The following is a 21,472-nucleotide window of genomic DNA, read 5'->3' as shown; positions in this document are numbered from 1 at the left end:
TAAATCGCCGCAGTTGTGGTCTTGACCGGTCTTAAAATAAAATAAAATATGTAAAAAAAAAAAAAAAATCCTGAGTCCTATTTATCCGAGACAGAGTAAAAATGCAGTCGATTCCGAGACGAGACCTTCAAAAAGTGGTCTTGAGACCGGTCTTAAAACCAAGACTTGAGTACTACAACACTGCTCTCAGCGGAGAGACCTTTCTCAAGTCTGTTTCGTATTCTCAAGTATGTTGATTTCTCAAAACTGCTCACAAGTAGCGGAGGTAAGCCGGGGAGAAAAACAATTTCCGCGCGACACAAAGTGAAAACACTTTGCTCTAACTACACCCTGCGAAGTTGATGACTCCTCAGAACTGAAGGTTAGGGTGAAAATCACGGCACACACACATACACACACACACCGCTGCTTGCCACCGCCTCTCTCTCTCCTCTCTGAAGTGTGAACAGATGCTTTGCTGTCTCAGCTCAGCAAACTTTGATCAGCGCGGGGTTGCCAGCCTTCAATCGGACAAGGTCAGGGGAACAAGATGATGGCCCGTGTGTTGTCAAAAGTGGGGAGTTGCCACCTGTTTGAGAATACATATTCTGCTTGCTCTCAGATCTAGCTGAACCCTTGATGCAGAGGGGCTTCACAGTGAGTGGAGTCAACAGCCTGCTTTATAGAAGTGGGACTTTTTATTGAAGTGTCCATTATAAGTGTCCCCAGGTATCCTTGTCAAACTTGCTGCCTTAGACAATAACTAACCTTGGGCTGTATGCAAATCGGCAATCTGTGCTGTGAGTTACGGAGCTCCACACAGCAGACGGGATCACTTGTAAGCCTTTCTGTGCATTGGCCTGTGTCAGTGCTGCTGATATAAACTGTACAGTTTGTTTTTCTGCTTTAATAGGGGGAATGAAAATCAACAGGCAAACTGTGTTGCTGCGTAGTCTTTCTCAGTCTTAAGCCCAATCCTCTTTGCTTCCCTCCAGGGTGGTATTTGAATGACCTGATCAATTTCTAATCAGGAAAGACCCAGAGCCTTTCTCTCGTGGTAATAGACTTTCCCACAAATCTTTTATATGGAGGGCTCACTCAGAAATTGTTGAGAGCAAAGGGCGGGAATAATGTGTTTATTTCCAAGATATATTTCTCCCCATGTGTGGCGATGATAGCACTTTATCTCCAGCGTGGATACTGTCTGTGATCTGCCGTTAGCTAAATATAGAAGTATTTGTGGAATCCTGAACACAGCTGCAAATCAAAATGAAACCTGGGCCCTGTTTAAAGTCAGAGGTGGCCTTTTCATGTTGAAAATGAAACCCCAGGAGGTCCGCCTGCTTTGTCAGTCTGAAAAACAACATTCCCCTACTCGATTTTATTCTGAGAATTTTGTCACCAGCAGGTTACTGACTAAATGTAGCCTATATATGCTCTGTAGTAGCTCGAACATGGTTAAGACCAGTGGTTCCTAACCCTTTTTGTCAGATGTATCCCTACAGCCCTGTCAGATGAACTCAATAAATAACGTGTTAATTTCAAATGATTGCAAACTGGATGTTATTTTCCACCATTCATTATACAAAAGTGGATATTGTTGCAGTAATCTAAAGTAATCCAATGTAACTGTCAGTGTTTAGGTTGGCTTGGTCAAGTTTGAATTCCGTTTCTTTTAGCTAATTTAACCTTTTTACAGTATCCATTATTTTTTGCTAACTATTTCAACCATTTATCCATTACTTCTAGCAAACTATTTCATCCATTTATCCATTACTTTTTAGCTAACTAGTTTAACCATTTATCCATTACTTTTTAGCTAACTAGTTCAACCATTTATCCATTATTTTTTAGCTAAAAAGTTCAACCATTTATCCATTACTTTTAGCTAACTAGTTCAACCATTTATCCATTACTTTTTAGCTAACTAGTTAAACCGTTCACAGTATGCTTTCTCTTTTAACCATGTAAGCTAACTAAATCAGCCATTTATCCATGTTAGCTATCTATTTTAAGTGTTTGTCCATGTCAAAGTATTTGGGCTGTTTCATTGATTACTTTTACAAGAATGTGATATTTCCAGATGTTTACATTCTTTTCTATAGTTTTTAAAGTGCCCATATTATGAAAAAATCACTTTTTCTGGGATTTGGGGTGTTCTTTTGTGTCTCTGGTGCTTCCACACACATACAAACTTTGAAAAAAATCCATCCATGCTGTTTTGAGTGAGATACGATTTCTGAATGTGTCCTGCCTTCAGTCTCCTAGTGAGCTGTTCAAAATCGGCTCGGACTGTGACGTCACAGTCCGAAATGAGCTGGCTAACCACAACCGTTAGCTCGTAGCGTTAGCGTTAGCATGCTACGTCGTTCTCAATAGCAAAGCACTGCTACAACGCACACAAGTTCACCATAATCTACAAAAGAACTACTTAAATGTGCGCCCTCATTTAGAAGTCTCCCAGCTAATCCTGTCTTGTAACTGACCAAAGTCGGAGAAACGGGCTTTCTTTTACTGTCTCTAGAGTTAGCTAGCTGACATGATCTACATCTAAGCTACTGAGCATGTGTGAGTGCAATCAAAGATAGTACAGAAGAAGAAGATGAAAAGAGGTCTCACTCTGTAGCTAAAACAGAAACCAGGTGAAAAGAGGATCTGCAGCAGTGAGAGAGAGCTGTGCAGTACAACAAAAATATGGTGTTTTTTGAAAATTAAACCATGTAAACGTATTCTGGTACAACCTTAAAATACAGTTATGAACCTGAAAATGAGCATAAGATGGGCGCTTTAATATCAGGGAGTTCTATTGTAATTTTGTTGTAATGTCTATTTATTCACATTAGTTAAGCTATTCCACAATATTTCCCCCCAGGTTAGCAATCACCGGTTTAAATTATATAACCCACTGGTGTTTAAAATAAATAAATACAACTTTGGACATTTGAATTAGATGCATTCAAAGCGGTAGACTGGGTGAGAGCATCAAAGAAAGATCAACATGACTGCAAACAGCTTCCCTAATGTACACTTGTTAGAAGGAGTTAGAATGTTTGAATGTGCCACTGGATCAATGACTGGTATTATCCAGTCGATGATTTCTGCATGTGGACTTTCAGTTTATTTCCGTTAACAATAGCTCTTTGTAGTTATTGACGTGTCCTGAACAGTGGGCTGGGGAAGAGGTTGTTGCCCAAGAGATTACGACACATCCTGTGTAATTTGGCAGTATTGAAAAGAAGAAAAAAAAAAAAAAAGATGCAATAAACAAAGCACTGCAAATGAAACACGCAGTCATGCACAGAAAATAGTAGTTTGATGTTGTCATCTTGGAGTGTGATGTTGTCATCTTGGAAGTGGTTAGTGCTATAAAATTTAAGAAAAATGTAACAAGAATACTGCAAAGTGCAGAATTTACACTCCCTTGTGTATTTAAAGTTAAACAGTATTAGAGCCCCACAGGCTGTTTTTCCCCTGAGTGTGTGTATATGTGTGTGTGTGTGTGTGTGTGTGTCACAAAAGTGTCTTTTTATTTGCCTTCTAGGTGGATCATTAAAGACTGGGTGAGCCATCAGTCACTCACCCCACAGTGTCAACGTCTGAGCGTTGATTAACCAGGAGCCATCAAGCTGAACAGAATTGGTGGATTTACCAATCCTGTGTTGTCTGAAAAATAACAACAGGGAATGCTCATTGGACAGCAGTGATATCTTGGAGCCCAACTGGTTTTGACTGTAACATGTCTCTACTACTACTACCCAGGCGGAGGAAAATCAGGACTTTTGCTCTGCTGTTTTGCGTCATTACATTTACAACATTCCTGTTCAGTTACACTTTCCAGGACCCCTCGCTCTATTTCTTCAAGTTCTTTCTCCCCAAAGGGCTATGTGCCTGTCAGCAGTGCATGACGGAGCAGGAGGACGATCCCTGGTTTGCGGAGCGCTTCAATCAGTCCGTCCACCCTCTGATGACCAGGGAGAACTGCATGCTCTCTGATGAAACCTTTAAATGGTGGCAGGTAAGACTCAGGGGATGTGTTCAGGGGATTTGTGTTGCTATCCTACAGAGCAGGGGTCTTCAATGTTTTTTTTAGGCCAAGAACCCCTTAGCTGAAAGAGAGACTGAGTAGGGACCCCCTACTCCATGTACTGTATAAAACGTAGTTGCATTAAACTGGTCCGGATGGAGGAAAATGAATGGCGGTGAATACTTAAGCTTAACCCTACCTACAGTAAGCTTATCTTCAATGTGTTGCTTCAAAATGTTTTTAGTTTTTTTTTTTCACAAATAGGCAAATTTATCTTTTCTATTAAAATGTTAGGTTCATTTAATGTATCTTTTGAGACATATTTAAATTTTTGAAAAAAAGAAACTTTCAAAACTAATTTAAACCTAATTTGACGGCCCCCTTGCACTAACTCTGAGGACCCTCCCGTTGAAAATATCTGCTACAAAGGATTGAAAATAAACCAAAACCAAAAAAGCATGCACATTCAGCTTCTTAGAGCACACACAAGTGTTTGTTTTTGCCACATTGATTGTTTCAAATCCAAGGGATCTTCACCAGGATCAAGTTGTGAAGCAAACTCCCACGCACAGTTTGTTCACATGTAACAAGTAAGATGGTGGATACTGAAATTGTTGTTTACTCTCACCATCTTTGCCACATCTATAGACAAAGAGCGATATATCATATTTGATGTGTAGGTGTATATGTATAAGTGATACCATAATATAACCATTTACTCTGCAATCGGCATCATTCCTGTAAAACATGGATACATGTTCATGGATATTGCTTTAACTACAGTTATTCCCAACTGTATGACTATTAAGGGGTCCAGTTAATATAATACATCCATGGTCAGAGTAGATGGTTGGGTCCAACACACACCGGACTTTCACCCAGGAGACCGCTGATTGTGTCCCGTGTGAAACCAAAGGTCAACATTGACTTATTTAAACTTACGTTTGTAAGGTACTAAATGTCACAATTTAGTAACAAACAAACGCACTCTTTTCTTAAACCTAACCAAAGAAAAAGTCAATCTGACTAGCCTGCACGTTGAAAAATTACACTAAAGGGGTACCCAGAGCGTTAAAATGTGACATCAAGGGGTCCTGACCAAGCATCCTTATGTGATGTGAGGGGTGTGAGAATGTGTTGGTTGCATTTTCAGCCTTTCCTTTGCAAGTTATTGAAGTTAGAAAATGTATATCAAGCAAATATCCAGGTCCAGACTCATTTCTATCTATAAACTCTAATCTTGTTTTGACTTGTACACTACTACCTGACACTGCAGTCAGTGGACAAATTGGTATCTCCACTTCTTCCGTGATGGATTTTGTCACCTGTGTGATTGCCCAGTGTCAGCGTTAAATGGCTGCTCCCGGGGGAAAATCCTTGGATTCCAAGTGACTGACACAAAAACCTGGTATTTCCTGTTAGTGGAGCTACAACATTTCCTCATATTAAACGCGCTCCACTGGAAATATCTTACTGGATGTAATGCCACCTACTGTTGGCCAGTCATCCACAGGGATCATACCAAGCATAAAATAAAAATGAAACCAGGATTAATAGACAATTGCTGGAGAATTCCTTGTTTAAATCCACTTTCTTGTAAATTCAAATTCATGTCAGCTATATAACCAATTACATACTGGCCTTAATTTCATTATATCAAACCTATATACAGTACCAGTCAAAAGTTTGGACACATTTTCTCATTCATTTAAAGCGTAACTCTCGCCAAAATGCAACCTAGGGTCTTTTTGTGAATATACCCGAGTCAACCTTTCGTTTAAAAGCATAATTAGGACAGAAACGCCACTTTTAAGATTCACCATATTATCGTTTTCAGTCAAATGGCCTTTTGAATGGGAGTGCTAGGGGCACTTTTATGCTAGCCTCAAAATCGCTATTTTTAAAACCCTAAGAAGGCTCGACACAACATGAAACTTTGCTCGAAGTATGACCAGGGGCTCTACACATGAACTCCAACATAGAGAACATTGTTTGTGTACACAGAGTTTACTAAAAAAAAGGTTTTAACAACTCACTGTAGCATTCATGTATGTATGTATGTATGTATGTATGTATGTATGTATATGTATGTATGTATGTATATATATATGTATGTATGTATATGTATATATATATGTATATGTATATATATATATATATATATATATCTCAGTACAGCTCTCTAAATTAAAAAAGCCTATTCACAAAATTTATGTCCCACAATTACCTTACCTTTGTCTGGAAGGCATCTAGCGCCTTAGGCATTCCCACAGTGACCTCACACCATGTCCAATTAGAGCCAAGAATAGAAAAATTACTGCAAGGTTGCCTCCTGTCACTACTCATTTCAGGAAATGCTTCTCGCAGGGAACTTGATGAGGCAAATGTCAGATATCAACTGTAGCCCGGCCAGATGGTTGGGGCTGCGTGACCTCCAGGTGTACCCGGGCTCTTTCCTCCAATGAGACGTTAAAGCTTACATGTCACGGCTAAATGTCATTTCCTCAAGTGACAGTTTTGCATTAGGCAGAAAATATGTCCAATAAATGTTGTGTAATAATAATAATTACTATGATTGAAAGATATAGTTCAATACATTTTACCTCATGAGAGATTGCAGAACATTCTGTATCTGTTCAGTGTTTCCATTGGCCACAGCACAATATATAACAGTGTACGGTGCACACACATTCCTGCATTTATTTGCTGTCTCTCGGAGTTCAAAGCCACCAGAAGAAGGCCCGGGCCAAAAGAGCCCCCGCAGACGAAGCTAAGCCGCCCCCAGGTTATTTCAGAAATGTGCTCGGTGTCTCGAGCTCCGCTGCCCTTGTTCAATCACTTCAACTTAAAGTGGCCCTGGAGCTGCGTCTCTCTCTCTCTCGCTCTCTCTGAGGTCTCTCTCTGAGGTCTCTCTCTGCTGCTGTGTCACCAGTGGCTGCAGTCAGAGAGTCACCCAGCCAACTTCAGTGAAGTGGTGGAGGAGCTGTTCCAAGTGATCCCTGATGAGGTGCTCTACGTGGACGCCAGCCCCGAGCGCTGCAGGACCTGCGCCGTGGTGGGGAACTCTGGGAACCTGAAGGGGGCCCAGTACGGCGACCTCATTGACTCCAGTGATTTCATCATAAGGTCAGTTAGCACTTCAGTCTGGGGTGTCGATTTACTATGACATAAAACATGCTTTAACTGCATTTTTGTTTTAAAGGATCATTTAGATCTTGGGTCTTATTTTTGTAACTTTAGCCAAATTTGTATCCGTTATGATGACTTCTTTCCCACCAAAGTAAATGCTGAACAGTACAGTAACAGTACATACAGTAACTTTGCTGAGACAGGCCCAGAAAGCTAGCAAGAAAGGTGATCAAAACAAGCAAATCCCTAAAGTCTAAACCACTTTTTTTTTTCGGAGGTGAAACAAGGAAATCAAATTCAAATCCAAGTCAGATGTACAGTATATATGCCAATCACAGTTCCCTACAGCCCAACCAACACACCTAAACCCATTGATATTCAGTTACCGTCATAGAAGATTGTAAAAAAAAAACAGCAAATATTTACATTTAAAAAGATACATTTATAGCAGTTTTTTGGCTTTAGTTAATTAACATATTCTTTAGTACTTTTTGTGGCATTTTTTTTGTCATTCAAGGGTGGAAAGAAGAGAGGTGAGAACAGAAAATGAGAACGGAGAGAAAGAGGGGAAATGACATGCGACAATGGCTCCTGACGTTTGTGTATGCATCTTAAAGGTGCAGTAGGTAAAAATAACTTATAAAACTAACTTTCTGTCGTATTTGCTGAAACTGACCCTATGTTCCAGTAGAGCTACATGAAGCAGGTCATTTAAAAAAAAAAAAATCCTGCTCCTCTGGTACCACCTACAGCCTGTAGTGCGATTTGTAAAAATCCACCGCTCCCTGTGCAGATGCACCAATCAGGGTCGTGGGGGGGGGTGTCTAACTGCGTGTCAATCACTGCTCATGCACACGCATTCATTCTCCCTTGTGGGGGGAGGGGCTTAGGAGACCGTTTTGGGCTTTAGCGGAAAAGGGGGGAGGGACTGAGAAATTGTCGATGTTCACATTTTTTGGCTAAGTCTTGATTCTTCGCTATCCCACCTACGGCACCTTTAACCACTAGGCTACCCAATACTGAGCTTCAACTATCTGGACTAACTATGATCTGTTTCATGTGGTTCACTCATAAGTTTTAGTTTTGGTGTTTTTATTTTGTCCATCTCCTGCAGCACTGATCAGTTCTAAAGCAAATATGCGATCAAGTCAGCTGCCACATATCCATCTCATGGGTTTAGTTTTGTTTCATAATCAGTTAAGTGAGTGGCAGACGAACACTGGAAAAGCTTTCTTTCATTAACTGTGTAATGTCCCTCTCTCTCTCTCTCTCTCTCTCTCTCTCTCTCTCTCTCTGTAATTTATTTCTGTCACGTCCCAGCATGCACTCAGCCCAGAGGTGTGGTTGGAGACTTTACTTCACGCATCCTTGTTATGCACTCGACAAAATTCTATAGAAAATGATCTAAACGATGCAGCAGATGAAAACAATTGAGTGTGAGTGCTCAAATGTTCATCCAGTGCCTTAAGGCGACAGGGAACGAGAGGAGTTTTGTCGCTCCCTGTAATCGGTCACAGCGATTGCAGTTCTGCCGAGAATGAATCGGATTGAAAGATTGAAAACACAACAAGGGGATTTTCTGGAGGGGTTGTGGGTGTGCTCTCTGCTGCAGAACTGTTGGCTTTTATAATAAAAGGAAGCTAATTTGGATGTCAGAGGGTAAACGAAAATTCTCACTTAGGCTTCAGGTCAATGTCCATGCAATTTCTCCACGCTGGACAAGTCACACATCTGAGCCTTGCAGGTTTTGTCAAAATTAATACTGATCTGCAGCGGCCGAATAGGCAAATTACAGTGAAAACTCACAGGGTAAGCCGATGCGTAGAGCCGGTGCGTATAGCCGTCGCTTATAGCCGTCGCCATGCCCGGATTATCCATAAGGGCAAGTGGGCCAGTGCCCAGGGGCACCAACCAGTCACAGCCAGTTTGGGGGGGCACCACATGACACAAGCTTTAACAATATTTTTCCTAAATTGTTATATTATTCACTTGAATTTGTTGAAAGACCATACATTACTCATTTATGAACACTAATTTCACAATAATAATAATAATAATAAATTCTATATAAATTAATATTACATGACCACTATCACTCTTCCTCCCCAGTCTGGCAGAGTTGAGTTCCCCACGATTATGTCTGATATTTTTGACAGGAGGACAGTACGGGTAAAGGGGTGGTGGATGGGAAGGGGTGGTGTGGGGAGGGGGGTGGGGCTTTGAGGTATAGTGCCCAGGGCCACCGCATTGTCTTAATACGGGCCTGGCCGTCGCGTATAGCCGCAGGCTACAATTACCACAGTTTTCTTTTGGAGACAGAGAGCAAGAGAAAGCCGAGAGGAGAAGGGTCTTTTTGTGACCGGTATGAATGGCCAGGCGCACCATCAGGCACGTATCTACGCTTTGCGGGCTATAGGCGATTATAGGCTATTTCGCGCCCGGTGTGTTTTCACTGTTAGATTGGAGTGGAATTTCGTTGAATTGCTCTTAGAATATTATAGAACAATTTTGAATAATGTTACAATCTGCTATCGTTTACTTACTTCTTCTGGAGCCCGTTTCCATTGTGTGAAGTTAAAGGGCACTAGGGCATAGTTTAAAGGGCACCGTGAATTGATTTTACACTCTGCATGCTCAAATAAAATGGCAAGGGAAGGTTTTCATGTAAAATCAGTTACATATACGAAATACAAATTCAACCAGTATCCTAAGATTGTTCCTGCGCAGAATGGTTATTGAAGATGCTTATGAGCAACCGTACATAATACTCATTTTTAAACAGAATTTATCAAATCAATGACATTGATAGGATATCAGCTCAGAAATGATACGGGAACACAGTCCAGTGAGTGTGAACAGAGACCAATGTCTTTCAAAAACCCACAATGCAATCCGCCCAGATCCTCTAAAGCCTCCTTTTTAGACCATTATGAATATTAAATGCATTGGCGTATCGACTAAAGCCTCTTGTTTGCTCAGCAGATTGCAATGGCAAATTAGATTTGATAGTCATGAAAAGAGACTTTGCACATCCGCCTGACAAAAATAAGCTTGATGGATTTTTGAATCATGATTTTGTTTTTTGTACGGATATGTTGTTTGAAGCACTAATAAGTCATCGTGAAAATCAGATGTGGATTATGTTTTTGTTCTTTGAGAACATACCAATTGATGCACACAATGGCATTTTTTTTTTTTTTGGCATCTTATAGTAGGGAAACTTAGGGGAAAAGAACACACCATAACCATTTCCACTTTGTATTTGATTGCAGATAAAAAGAACATTCGGACACAAAGTCGATGCTTTTATATAGCAAATGTGGAAAGACAGCTAACTGTAAGGAGTTGAAGACACAGAGAAAGTGGAATCGCACTTCATCTCTCCTGTAGCTCGGACACACTGTGGCAATAAAGAACAACAATTTGGACCAAAACGACAAACAAAACTGGCCCGGTAGACGCTTGTCTCGCATTGTGTTCAATTAAGTCTAATGGAAAGTGCAACTTAAAGGTGAGGGGCATAACAAAAACTGTAATTGTGTGAAAATATAGCATGAATAATACAGCAGAAACAAATTTGAATTAAATAATGCAACTTGATGGAACAGACAAAAACAACAAAGGGAATAACTATGTGAGTGACTGCTCTTGTGTGGCAATATTTCCATGTCTGCCTGCATCTCTAATAGAACCACATTTTAACAATGTAAACAGATAGTCAGCACTCATTTTGGTTGGGAGAACTATAATGAAAAATATTCGTTGACAGCCTTTTTTTTCCGAATGAAAATGAGACAAACTGAATAAGTAACCTTTGAGAACAAATAATGTGAAATGTTGAAAGTCTTATTCAACTAGCTTCTTATGGAATCCCACATTGTATCGTCCTGATTCGTAAAAAATAAAATAAAAATCTGCACCACCAAAATAATCTCTTGATTTAGACGCGTATATCTTGATTTATACTTCTGCGGAGGCCTGAAGTTTATACTTGTGCGTTGGTGTGTGCGTCTCTTTAAGAGAATAGCGGGGCCGGCATGTGTGTGTGCGTGGGGAGTGTGTGGTAGAGCGAATGGGAGAGTGACTGCGATTAGCTCTGGGGCGAGTAGCGACTCTAGCGGCATAGTGAGAGAAACAAAGTGTCTCCGCTGTGCTTTCTGACCACGGTGGAGCAGGAAAAGTTAACCCTCTCCTTGATTTTATGTTTATGTCACGTCATTACATTACGTCATTACGTCAAAACTATGTTATTCGGTACGTATTAAAAGCACCCCCCCGTACTCATATAAGTAGGGAGGAGTTTACAAGAGCTGGTCTACTACCTGTACATCTAAGAGTAGAACAACTTAAGCTGAACCATATGTTTAACATTGTTAATGGTCATGCCCCCAAATATTTATGCTCTTATGTAACCATGGTCCACACGCAGCATAGTCATAATACTAGGGCCAGCATCCGTTCTTGCAAAGTTCTTAGAGCTACTAATGCAACTAAAAATTATTTCTTTTCCACTGGTATCAAGGCATGGAATAGTTTGCCTACTACTACAAAATTCCTATCATTCTCCTGTCACACATCAAGGGATTTTTAAAACACCGGTCAAGCAACTTTTATGGAACAAGGTGAATATTTATTGATAAATTGGAGAGTTTTTAGAGCATTTTTATTTTTTATTTAGTTTGTTTTTACGTGATGTTTTTTTAAATTTTACCCCCGACCTCATATTGTATGTCTTTTTAGTCTGGTTTGTTTGTAACACCAAGGACCGTGCTGGAAACAAGTATTTTACTTTAGCATGTTATCCTTTTGGATTACTCTTTTATCATCTTGATCCAGAAATCAATCAATCAATCAATCAATCAATCAATCAATCAATCAATATGGAGAAGGAGAACCAGGAAATGAGTAGGAGGGAATGCAACGGCCAAGCAACGTCTAGTGTCAACAGGGGCGTAGCACAAAATTCTGGACCCTGTAGAAAGGCATTTTCTATGGGCCCCTCCCCGCATCCACAACTTTTCATTCCAGCATCATTTTGGGCCCTCCTCACATGAGGTCCCTGGGTACTCAGTCCCCTTTCCCCCCCCCCAGTCCAACGCCCCTGAGTGTCAAATCGTAACAGATGCTATCTCAGGACACTTTACTGATAGAGTAGGTCTAGAACCCACTCTATAATTTACCCCGAAACTCCCCACTTGTCAGAACCACTTCCTTGGACAAAAATGTATGAAATAATAACCATAATATTCAATACAATAACATAATAACAAAACTGTAACAACTACTAACAACAGTTAACCAAATATAAATACGTGATCAAATAATAAGACTTTTCACAGTACATGGCTTCTTCGGGAGCCCTCCAGAAAGTACTTTCCCCATTTTCTAGTGTTAACATTCAATCTTGCAAACCGTTTCCATTGTGGGATTTTTAAAGGGCACTAGGGCATAGTTTAAAGGGCACCGCGAATTGATTTTACACTCAGAGTTTGCATGCTCAAATAAAATGGCAACTACATTCTACATCAAAATCAGGTGGCAAGTTAACACTGCATACAGTAGTGGGAACCGATTTTCTAGGTGAAAGAGGACTCTGTTTAAGATTGATGGCAAATGGGCTTCACGATGATGTGTCTGACACGAAGATCTTATGAAGAGAGTAACCGGAGCGCCGCTTAAATATCCGAAAGCAAATTTCACGCGGTATTCTTGCATGGCTCTTAATTTGTCACATCCTGGCTTTGTCAAACCTGCTGTGACATGTTGCCTCTGTATGAAACCACATTACTGCACTTATCTTCTTTAGCAGTCCCCGCTGCGACAGCGGCATGGCATTGTCTACCAATTCAATTATTGGATGGCAGGAGACAAAGAGTTATTCTTTGCCATTAGCAGAATACTTTCCTGCAAGAGCGTGCTATTGAAATGTGCAGTTTTCTATTTTTTTTTATTTATTCTGGCCTGAGAATCACATTTGGAGTCATGCTTGGTCAGCAGCCATTGTGCTGAGCCAAAAGGTCACCCCTAGCTACGCCGAAACAAGCAGTGGAACACTAAGGTGTGGAATACATATTTCACAAAGCTCGGGCAACATGCTTGAGGGCAGCGCTCTGTCTAGAATACATTTTTATGAAATGTCTAGGATACATTTTTTATGAAACGCTGGTCCCTCTAAATCCAGACAAATGAGGATGAGTCTTGTTTAATCACTCACATCTCTTTTGAACGTAGGGCAATAAGATCATATGCAATCACATTCTCTCAGTATTTCTCTGCGCTCTGTCTGTGGCACGCCAGCATACTTTATTTGAGAAGAAGTAGGCTGTGTTGGATGTGTGATTGTCTCATCATTCATATTTACTCCGCTGAATTGAGGATCAGTCAAGCTTATATTCTACACTATGATGTAAGCCCTTGCAAATAACTTCATTAAGATGAATCGCAAAGCCAGGAGATGTAATAGGTAGGCATGTCACATTTGTGACTCCAAATCCCCGTTTCAAAATTGGCTTTAAAACCGTGATTTTCACACAACTAATAGAGGAGCTTTCTGGCTTTAGCTGTCTCCTGAATTTGCCTCGTAACTAGTAATGACCTTTTTAAAATCGGTAAAAAAGATTGAGAGAATACACTTTTTTTTTTTTTTTTTTGTACTTTCTCTGTGAGAGCGTTGTTATTACCATAATGATATGCTCCTGAGGGCTCACGACTGACCAGAACGCTCCTTACCAAGTGCCTCTTACCCATCAACAACCTCTACTGACTACTGAGCTGCTCTTTGTGTTTCTAATCAGTCCCCTAAAGCGTGAACAGTGTTTGTCTATTGAAAGCTTGTTTTTTGCATTATTCGTCCTTATTGTTATGATTATAGCACAGCGAGAGTAGTACTTCAAAGATCCGTCATTACTAAAAATGTTCCAGTCAAGACTTTGTATTCACGTGTGCTCCTTCCACTCTGTAATCAATCCCGTCCATTTGCTCAGGGAAGCTTTTTGTTAGTTTGACACGAAGAACAATGGAGTCCTGGGGCTCGATTGCCACTTGGGCTACCCACGCTACAAATGAGTGTCACTGGGGCACTGTAAGAAATTCAAGAGCATCCATCAAATGTCCATTTTGTGACATGAATTTGAATGCCTGCCAATTTTAACTGCAGAGCATTGTCAGGTGACTCACATCTTCATTTTTATTTGTATGTTATTTATGTAGTCTTTTGTCTCAAATGTGATGTGTATTATTTATAAGCTTTAGAATGTGCGGCTCAGGTTCGAATCCACCTTTGCAGCCCTTTGCTGAATGTCATCTCCTCTCACTTTCCCCCAGGGTCGGATCTAGAAAAATATTTATGGGGTGGCGAGAGGGGGGCAGGAATGTTTGAGGGGTGGCAACATATGGCAGACGTATATATACTGAATTTAATCACAGTTATCACAGTTTGATGAGAAATAGTATGTACACACTACAAAAGGGCACCAGGCTGCCATTTACAAACTCATACAGACAAACTTAATCTCATGCGATCAATGTCCTGCATTTGAGGCGACCATACAATGTGATCTCACTTAATAGGATATAGAAGTATGATAGAAGTATATTAGGAATAAGTGACCATACAATGTGATCTCACTTAACAGGAGATAGAAGTGTGATAGAAGTAAGGGGCATTATCACAGGGACAGGCATTAAGGTAAGACACAGGTGATGAGTGGCAGATGTGTGAGAGGGGAAGTTTTTGGGGAACAGTTTTTGACTGACTGCAGTCGGACATTGGAGATTTGCGCTCGTAAATTGTCAAATTGGCCGTAACTTTTAATTTGTTGCTGCCAACTGGGGTGGCAGCAGGGGTGGCAAGGCTTTCTTTTAGGGTGGCATTTGCCACCCTATGCCACCCTATGGTAGATGCACCCCTGCTTTCCCCCCCCATTTCCTCTCCTTTTTCAGCTGCTCTATCAAATAATACAAACCCTTTCAAAATGTATGGCAGTGAATGACTCCTTCTGCAGGACATTACTTTTTTTTTTTTTTTTTTAATTGCAGTGATTTTAAATGTGTGCAAAGTCAGGCAGGTATAATGAAGTAGAGGAGCATGCAGACAGACAAGCTGGATTTATACTTGATGCCATTGGTTAACCGAGGTCTAGTCATTTATACCCATGCCGTAAATTTAGATTTATTGATCACGAGACACATCTTATGTGATCAGGCCATATTTTGCTCTAATAATATTCCACACAATTTGTCTGACTGCTGGTAGACTACTACACATTTCTATTAATTTATTCCTGGAGAGTCTCTGCGAGCAGGTTTGCAGTGGAAATAGCTTTGTTAAATGTGTGTTACTGAAAAGGAGAAGGTAACTGAGCCTTTCTTCAACCTGCTTGATGTTGTCTTTGCTACCAACAATCTGCAACAGCATTTGAAAGTTGTTGGACAAGGCCCAAGCAGCCAATCCCAATCTCCATGTGGTGTCTCGGCAGCCGCCACAGCCCTGATGTGAAGTCCCATTCTTCAGGAGGCACATGCTGCGTCGCTACGGCGGGGACTGCCCATTGGTCCGACAGGCCATTATTTGAAAATTGTCCCATTAGACCGAAAGCCCATTAGTCCGACAAACCGTTATTCCTGAAAACAAAAGCCCACTGTTCCAAAGAGCCCATTGCTTCGAAATTATTGCCTGATATCAGACAGAATGGTCAACTTGTTACGCTCCATTTCTATCTTCAGTCTGCCATTGCCTCTACTCTAAGTGATTTCCATGGGGGATCACTAGTAGGCGACTCTGGCTCAGGGGGAGCAAACGTCTACCAATCGGAAGGTCGGGAGTTCCATCCCTCTATCCTGGAAATGTACAGTACTTCCGCTGATCCAGACTAGTCAATAAAGAACATTCATTTTTGTTGGCTATTTTACTTGACAGTCTGGCAAGGAGCTATGCATTCAACTTTTAATGAAACAGCATTGGGTTTACTCTTCCATCTCCTAACCATTAGATCAAGAATCGATTGCAACATCGTGCTATTTACCTACAAGACATAGGTTTCTTTGGTCTGCAGAGGGCTGCTGGTATTTAATCAGTCCACACTTAGAAACCATGTGGATGTCAGCTGTGGTTTCAGGACAACTGCAAGCCGTCTATAGCCAGCAAGCAGAGTAAAACAACCTTGAGTGCCAAATTGCAAGTTTAGTGTTCGCCCTGCTAATTAGAAAGCCTCACGCTTTAAAACCCCACCTGAGACTCTGTGCCTTCATCTCAACTGGTGCTGTTGCCTCATTCTGGCCCCGCTGCTTCACCTATCTGATCAAAATGTACACACAGTGTTCATTACTCATCATGATTATTAGTCAGCTGGAACTGCATAGGCCATTTGACAATTTGCGCACACCTAGGCTTACAAAGGAGAGCAGCGAACTGGTGAGAATGTGAAGAAACGAGACGGTACTAAAATACCACTGACCTTTTAAGTGTTGGATGGCTATTACATGCTGCGTGATCTGGCTGCACCTTGAAGCACAAGGGCTGTGGTGTGGAATTCCATGGTTCTTGGCTTGAGCATTTTGAGGACATATGAATAATAATTAGACAAAATGTCCAACAGCCTGCTGGCAGGTAAACAGCCTTGACATTAAAGATGCCATTAATCATTAATCAGCATCACAGTCTCACTTTTCAAGAGGAAGAAAAAGAGACAGTCCTCAGACAACTGCACAGATATGTTTGATCAAAGACATTTTAGAGATTAAGGGTCCTATTTTAACAATCTAAGCACACGGCGTGAAGCACCTGGCGCAGGTGTGTTTAGGGCGTGTACAAATCCACTTTTGCTAGTTTGATGGCAGAAAAAAGGGTCCGTGCGCCGGTCGCATGTCACAACTCATCAAAATAAGGACAACACAAAAGGAAATGTGATTCATTCTCAACTTCTCCTAAATCACATAGTTCTTTCTTTGCGTAGAATTGGTTTATTTACTAAAGTTTTGGACATACTAAAAAAATCTCACATACTGTTTTAGCCTTCTAAATAGCATGTTAGTATGGAATTTTGGACCCAACCCTGCCCACACACACACACACTCAACACTGCTAGCTGTTGCTAGCCATCAACAACCAGCTAACAACATGTTAAGCTAACTAGCACGTTGCAAGCCCTGGGAGTAGAATCTCCATTACTTGAGAAATTGGCAACCTTTCCCTCACATATTTTTTATATCAGTGTTAGAATTACTCCGTGGCATTGAGAAGGTGTCTCTTGCGTGGTGCGAGTGATATCAGTCATTAAAATGTGTCAGACACATGGGCAGCTTCAGGAGGGGAGGGAGGGGAAGAGGCTGTGTTGAAATGAGAAATTTGAACCCGTTTCTTCACAACTACTACCGTGTAATGATTCTTACTGGAGGGTGTATCTCTTCAAAAATGTAGTTTTTGTGGCCGACAAGGTGTGTGTGTGTGTGGTTGGGAGCAGTAAGGTTATCGGTGCTCGCAGTGGCAGCACACATTCAAAACTACAGATGACAGGACATAGGAGTTAAATTGGATTTTAATTATTTCTTAAACATTCACTACAGCATTGGACCTGCTATGTGATAATGGTTGATCATTTTTCCCTTTTTTTCGAGACGCCCCGCTAAACACTGGGGGGAGCCCAGGACTCCCCTGTAATTTGAACACCGTTTTTATATTATCCGTAAATAACCAAGCACTGAGGCCTAATGTTCGATCAATAATTCAGCAGCCCATAATCCACACTGGCAGGTGTGCTGCAATATCAAGCCCACGCCAGCCTGTTACGCAAGAATGACACTAAACTGCAATAAACAATTAAAATACCCCTATTTGTATAATTTAGCTTTTAAGAGTCACTTTCGTTGAGTGAAGTTGATTGATGCTCAGTGTACTGGCACTTTATGCTTGTAGCCTCCATAGCCCTGCTACAAATTGCTTGTCAAGATATCTGTCATCAGTAAAAGGACCTCCACTCGGAATTTCACTCCTCTACGGAGAATGAGCCATCTGCTCTGGTTTAATTCTTTCCCTGGAAGGTTGTGACGGACCCTCTTAGCTTTATAATTCTACAGATCTTTTATTACAGAGGGCCACATTCAAATCTTGACATAAGCTTATGTTTGTTAAGCGCACAATGTTGATCCTAATCATTACACTTAAATATTTTAAAAGCATTTTTCATTTCACATTCTGTTTTTACTGACTGCTTGTGTATTCCTTGTTTAAAAAAAGCCTCGGTTTCCTGTGCGTGAGCAAACCATCTTGTCGGTGAGATGGGCTTTTCAAAGGCTCAATACATCTGCCCCGGTTTATTTCAAGTCCATCTGGTACCCATTTCCAGTGCCAAGAGAGGAGTTAGAGCAGAAGTTGAATATTGATTAGACCAATCTGAAATATTCACCTCCTTAGAACAGTTGACACCGCACGCCCCCACAAGATTAAGTGAAGGAGCAGCCCACTGAATCCACTTAACAACCTTCTTGAGTGCCCTTTACAGGCCCTTACATTATTGTAGCATTGACCCCTGCAGTGAGTAATGACAAGAGTCTTCTACAGATCTCAAGAGGAGCTTTTGAGTAACACGAAAAGTGGCTCAAAGGTTCGAGAAATGTCCACAGACTGTTCGATGAATGACAATAGCAGTGTGGAGTCTTGGACTCGGACTCAAGTCCGACTCAAGTCGCTATTCTCTGGACTCGTGACTCACTTCGGACTGGCGCACTGATGTCTTGGACTCGGACTTGAGGATTTTTGAAATTGGACTTGCGCATTAATGAAATAGGACTCAGAGTTGGATGGAGTTTCTGACTTCTTGTATGTGTAATAGGCTGTGATGGAGTACTCAAGTCCTGGACTCGGACTGGAGTCCAACTTGAGTCGCTATTCTCTGGACTTGTGACTCGACTCAGACTCAAACCAAGGTAATGGTGACTTGACTCACACTTGACTGCGACTGTTCTTTGGTGACTAGGACTTGGACTCGAACACTGGGGACTCAGACTCAACCGTTGGTGACTCGACTACAACACTGGACAATAGAGAAGTGCCTTACCTTTTTCAGCTGTTGTGTAAAATGTCAAATATAGTTTGGTCATTTTTGGACAAAGACAATAGAAGAAGAAAATAAAGTGTATATAGTTGTTTTCCTGTTGTGTGTGTGTGAAAACTAATGCTACCTGCAATGACTAACCTAAAGTAATGATGTGTTACAGCCAAATATCTCTGAATGTGCTGCAGAAGTGATGAATTCTTCACATTATAGTATTTGATATGTGGCAGGGTGTTCCTCTGGCCTCACAGCTGTCCTTTTTCATCTTCTCTGGGTGGTAGGGATCAATTTGGTGAGTAATTCTTAAATTCCCAGAAGCTGTAGCTACCATTAAGAGAGAAATCTTCCAATGTAGTCCTGTCAAAAATGGTTCCTTTCTATTGAGATATTGCACCATAACACCTCTTGCCAATACTTCTCCGTTCATTGCAGTTTTAGTCTATATAAAGGAACAAGGCAACATGCAGCAGTGGCAAAACCTGGCTTTACTTCCCTGAACACTTGACAGAAGAAACTATACATTACTTGTTAATGGAGAGTATACCAATTGCTCTTTCTCCTCCGTCGCTGATTTAAAATGGACCGATCGGTCTGTGCTGAGAGTTTTGTAGAGGTGTTAATGCAAAATGACACATCGTTATCGGTAGAGTACTGTACCTTTTTCCCCAGAATGATACAAGTAATGATGCAGTGTCATAATAATCAGTGCTGTGTGTCGATAATAACCACGGACACATCTGGTGCTGCAGCTTTATTACTGGTGACACTTCTCTCCTCTGCGATTAACTGGCCTTCCTACCATTTCACAGCTCGTTGCTTTGCATCAGTTAGCTGTTGCATTAAAAGACAGCATCATGTCTCTGTATCTCCTGTTTTTAAAGGCTTATTTAATATAGGTTGGATTTTTAAATAGGGTGATTCATTTAGTTAACATATCAATGTTCATCAACTGGATTAGATATTTTTAACGGTGGCTCTGCAAAATAGTCTTGGGAAGGAAAATGTTTTGGTGGAACATTTGCACCCACCCAAAAGAAAATGCCACATAAAATATTAAATGAAGTTAACTGTTCACACAATACAGTAACGTGAGCTATATAAATTAGCTGGATACATGGTTATATGTAATTTGCTCTAACCAGTGTATCGCCGTGTGTACTTCGTCCACAAATCCCCGCCAATCAGTCCCAAAACGTCCCTGTTTGAGAGGAAATGCCTTAAACAGATTCTTTGTAAATCTTTACAATCATTCCCCGAAAAAAACAAAGCAGTCCTGCCTTGTTGCACGATCAAAATTTTCTGTGCGTAGCTTACTAGCTCAAAGTTTGTTGTTGTTTCCCGAAACGGAACAGAATTTTGCAAGGCGAGGGACGTCCGGCACTGGATCTTCCGGCGATTATCCGGTAAATGATCTGTCGTCAATCCATACTACGCAGACCCTAACCCGGAAAGAACATTGTATTCTGTATGAAAAACACAAGAGGTGAAAGATAGCCCTATTTATGTTTCTAATCACTTTTACATTTAATTCCATTTAATTCATGTTTTACAAAAATAATGTTTTTGTTGGGCTATGCAAGTACTGGTTAAATCTTCTCATTGAAAAGGTTGTTAAAAGAAGGCTTTTGAAGCAGTTATTTCCTTTGAAAGGTTATATTAAATGTTGCATTTGTATGATTGAATTTGTGCTCATTTGAAGATAATGAAATGCTGATTAACTTTATAAAAGTTGAGTTTTTTTATGATGAAGATGTATTTGTTTCCCTGGCACAAAGGGGGAATAAATAATAACAAAATCAACATAAAAAAATCAATACAAAAAAAACATCTACATCAACTAAATTGTTATTTTAAACATTGGTATTGGCCCAGAATTTCACAATTGGTGCATCCCTGTTAGTTTCATTGGTTTTATTTGCCCAAGACTGTCTTTTACAGTAGGCAGGCTATAGATTTATTTCCAAATGTGCAAGGTCATGGTGCATTTTTAACCCAAGAGGCTACATTTTATACGTAATCTTATATCTTACATGTTGCAGCAGTAAATAGCAAAGCATTTCTCATCAGTTGTAAGATAGACTGGCCTGACTGGAGGTTGTTTTGAGTCCTAACAGGCTCAGGCTGAAAATGTCAAGTTGTTATATAGCTGTCATCTCAGAGTCCGTAATGAGGGGGCTGAAATTGCTCAGACCGGAGTGCCCATACAGGTGATGCTAGTCACGTGGGAGGTTAGCTTCATGATATCTCTTCTCTGTGTCACTTCTTTCCACTGTCCAACTATGTTCCCGCC

General features: G+C 40.8%; 1 protein-coding gene across 5 annotated transcripts in view; it reads left to right on the top strand.

The window, feature by feature from the left end:
* The window catches only part of LOC114568149 (CMP-N-acetylneuraminate-beta-galactosamide-alpha-2,3-sialyltransferase 1), a 96,072-nt gene that overhangs the window by 61,371 nt on the left and 13,229 nt on the right, over positions 1-21,472 (top strand). For all 5 annotated transcript variants that reach the window (XM_028597566.1, XM_028597564.1, XM_028597565.1 and 2 more), the window contains 2 exons: positions 3,521-3,994; positions 6,936-7,129. In XM_028597566.1, coding sequence (XP_028453367.1) covers positions 3,716-3,994; positions 6,936-7,129 — 473 coding nt within the window. In that variant the 5' untranslated portion in view covers positions 3,521-3,715. The remainder of the gene's footprint in view (positions 1-3,520; positions 3,995-6,935; positions 7,130-21,472) is intronic.

Source organism: Perca flavescens, chromosome 14 (assembly GCF_004354835.1).
Source record: "Perca flavescens isolate YP-PL-M2 chromosome 14, PFLA_1.0, whole genome shotgun sequence".
Lineage (NCBI taxonomy): Eukaryota > Metazoa > Chordata > Actinopteri > Perciformes > Percidae > Perca > Perca flavescens.
The sequence above is the reverse complement of the archived record's forward strand: the minus strand, read 5'-3'. Positions and strand labels throughout refer to the sequence as shown.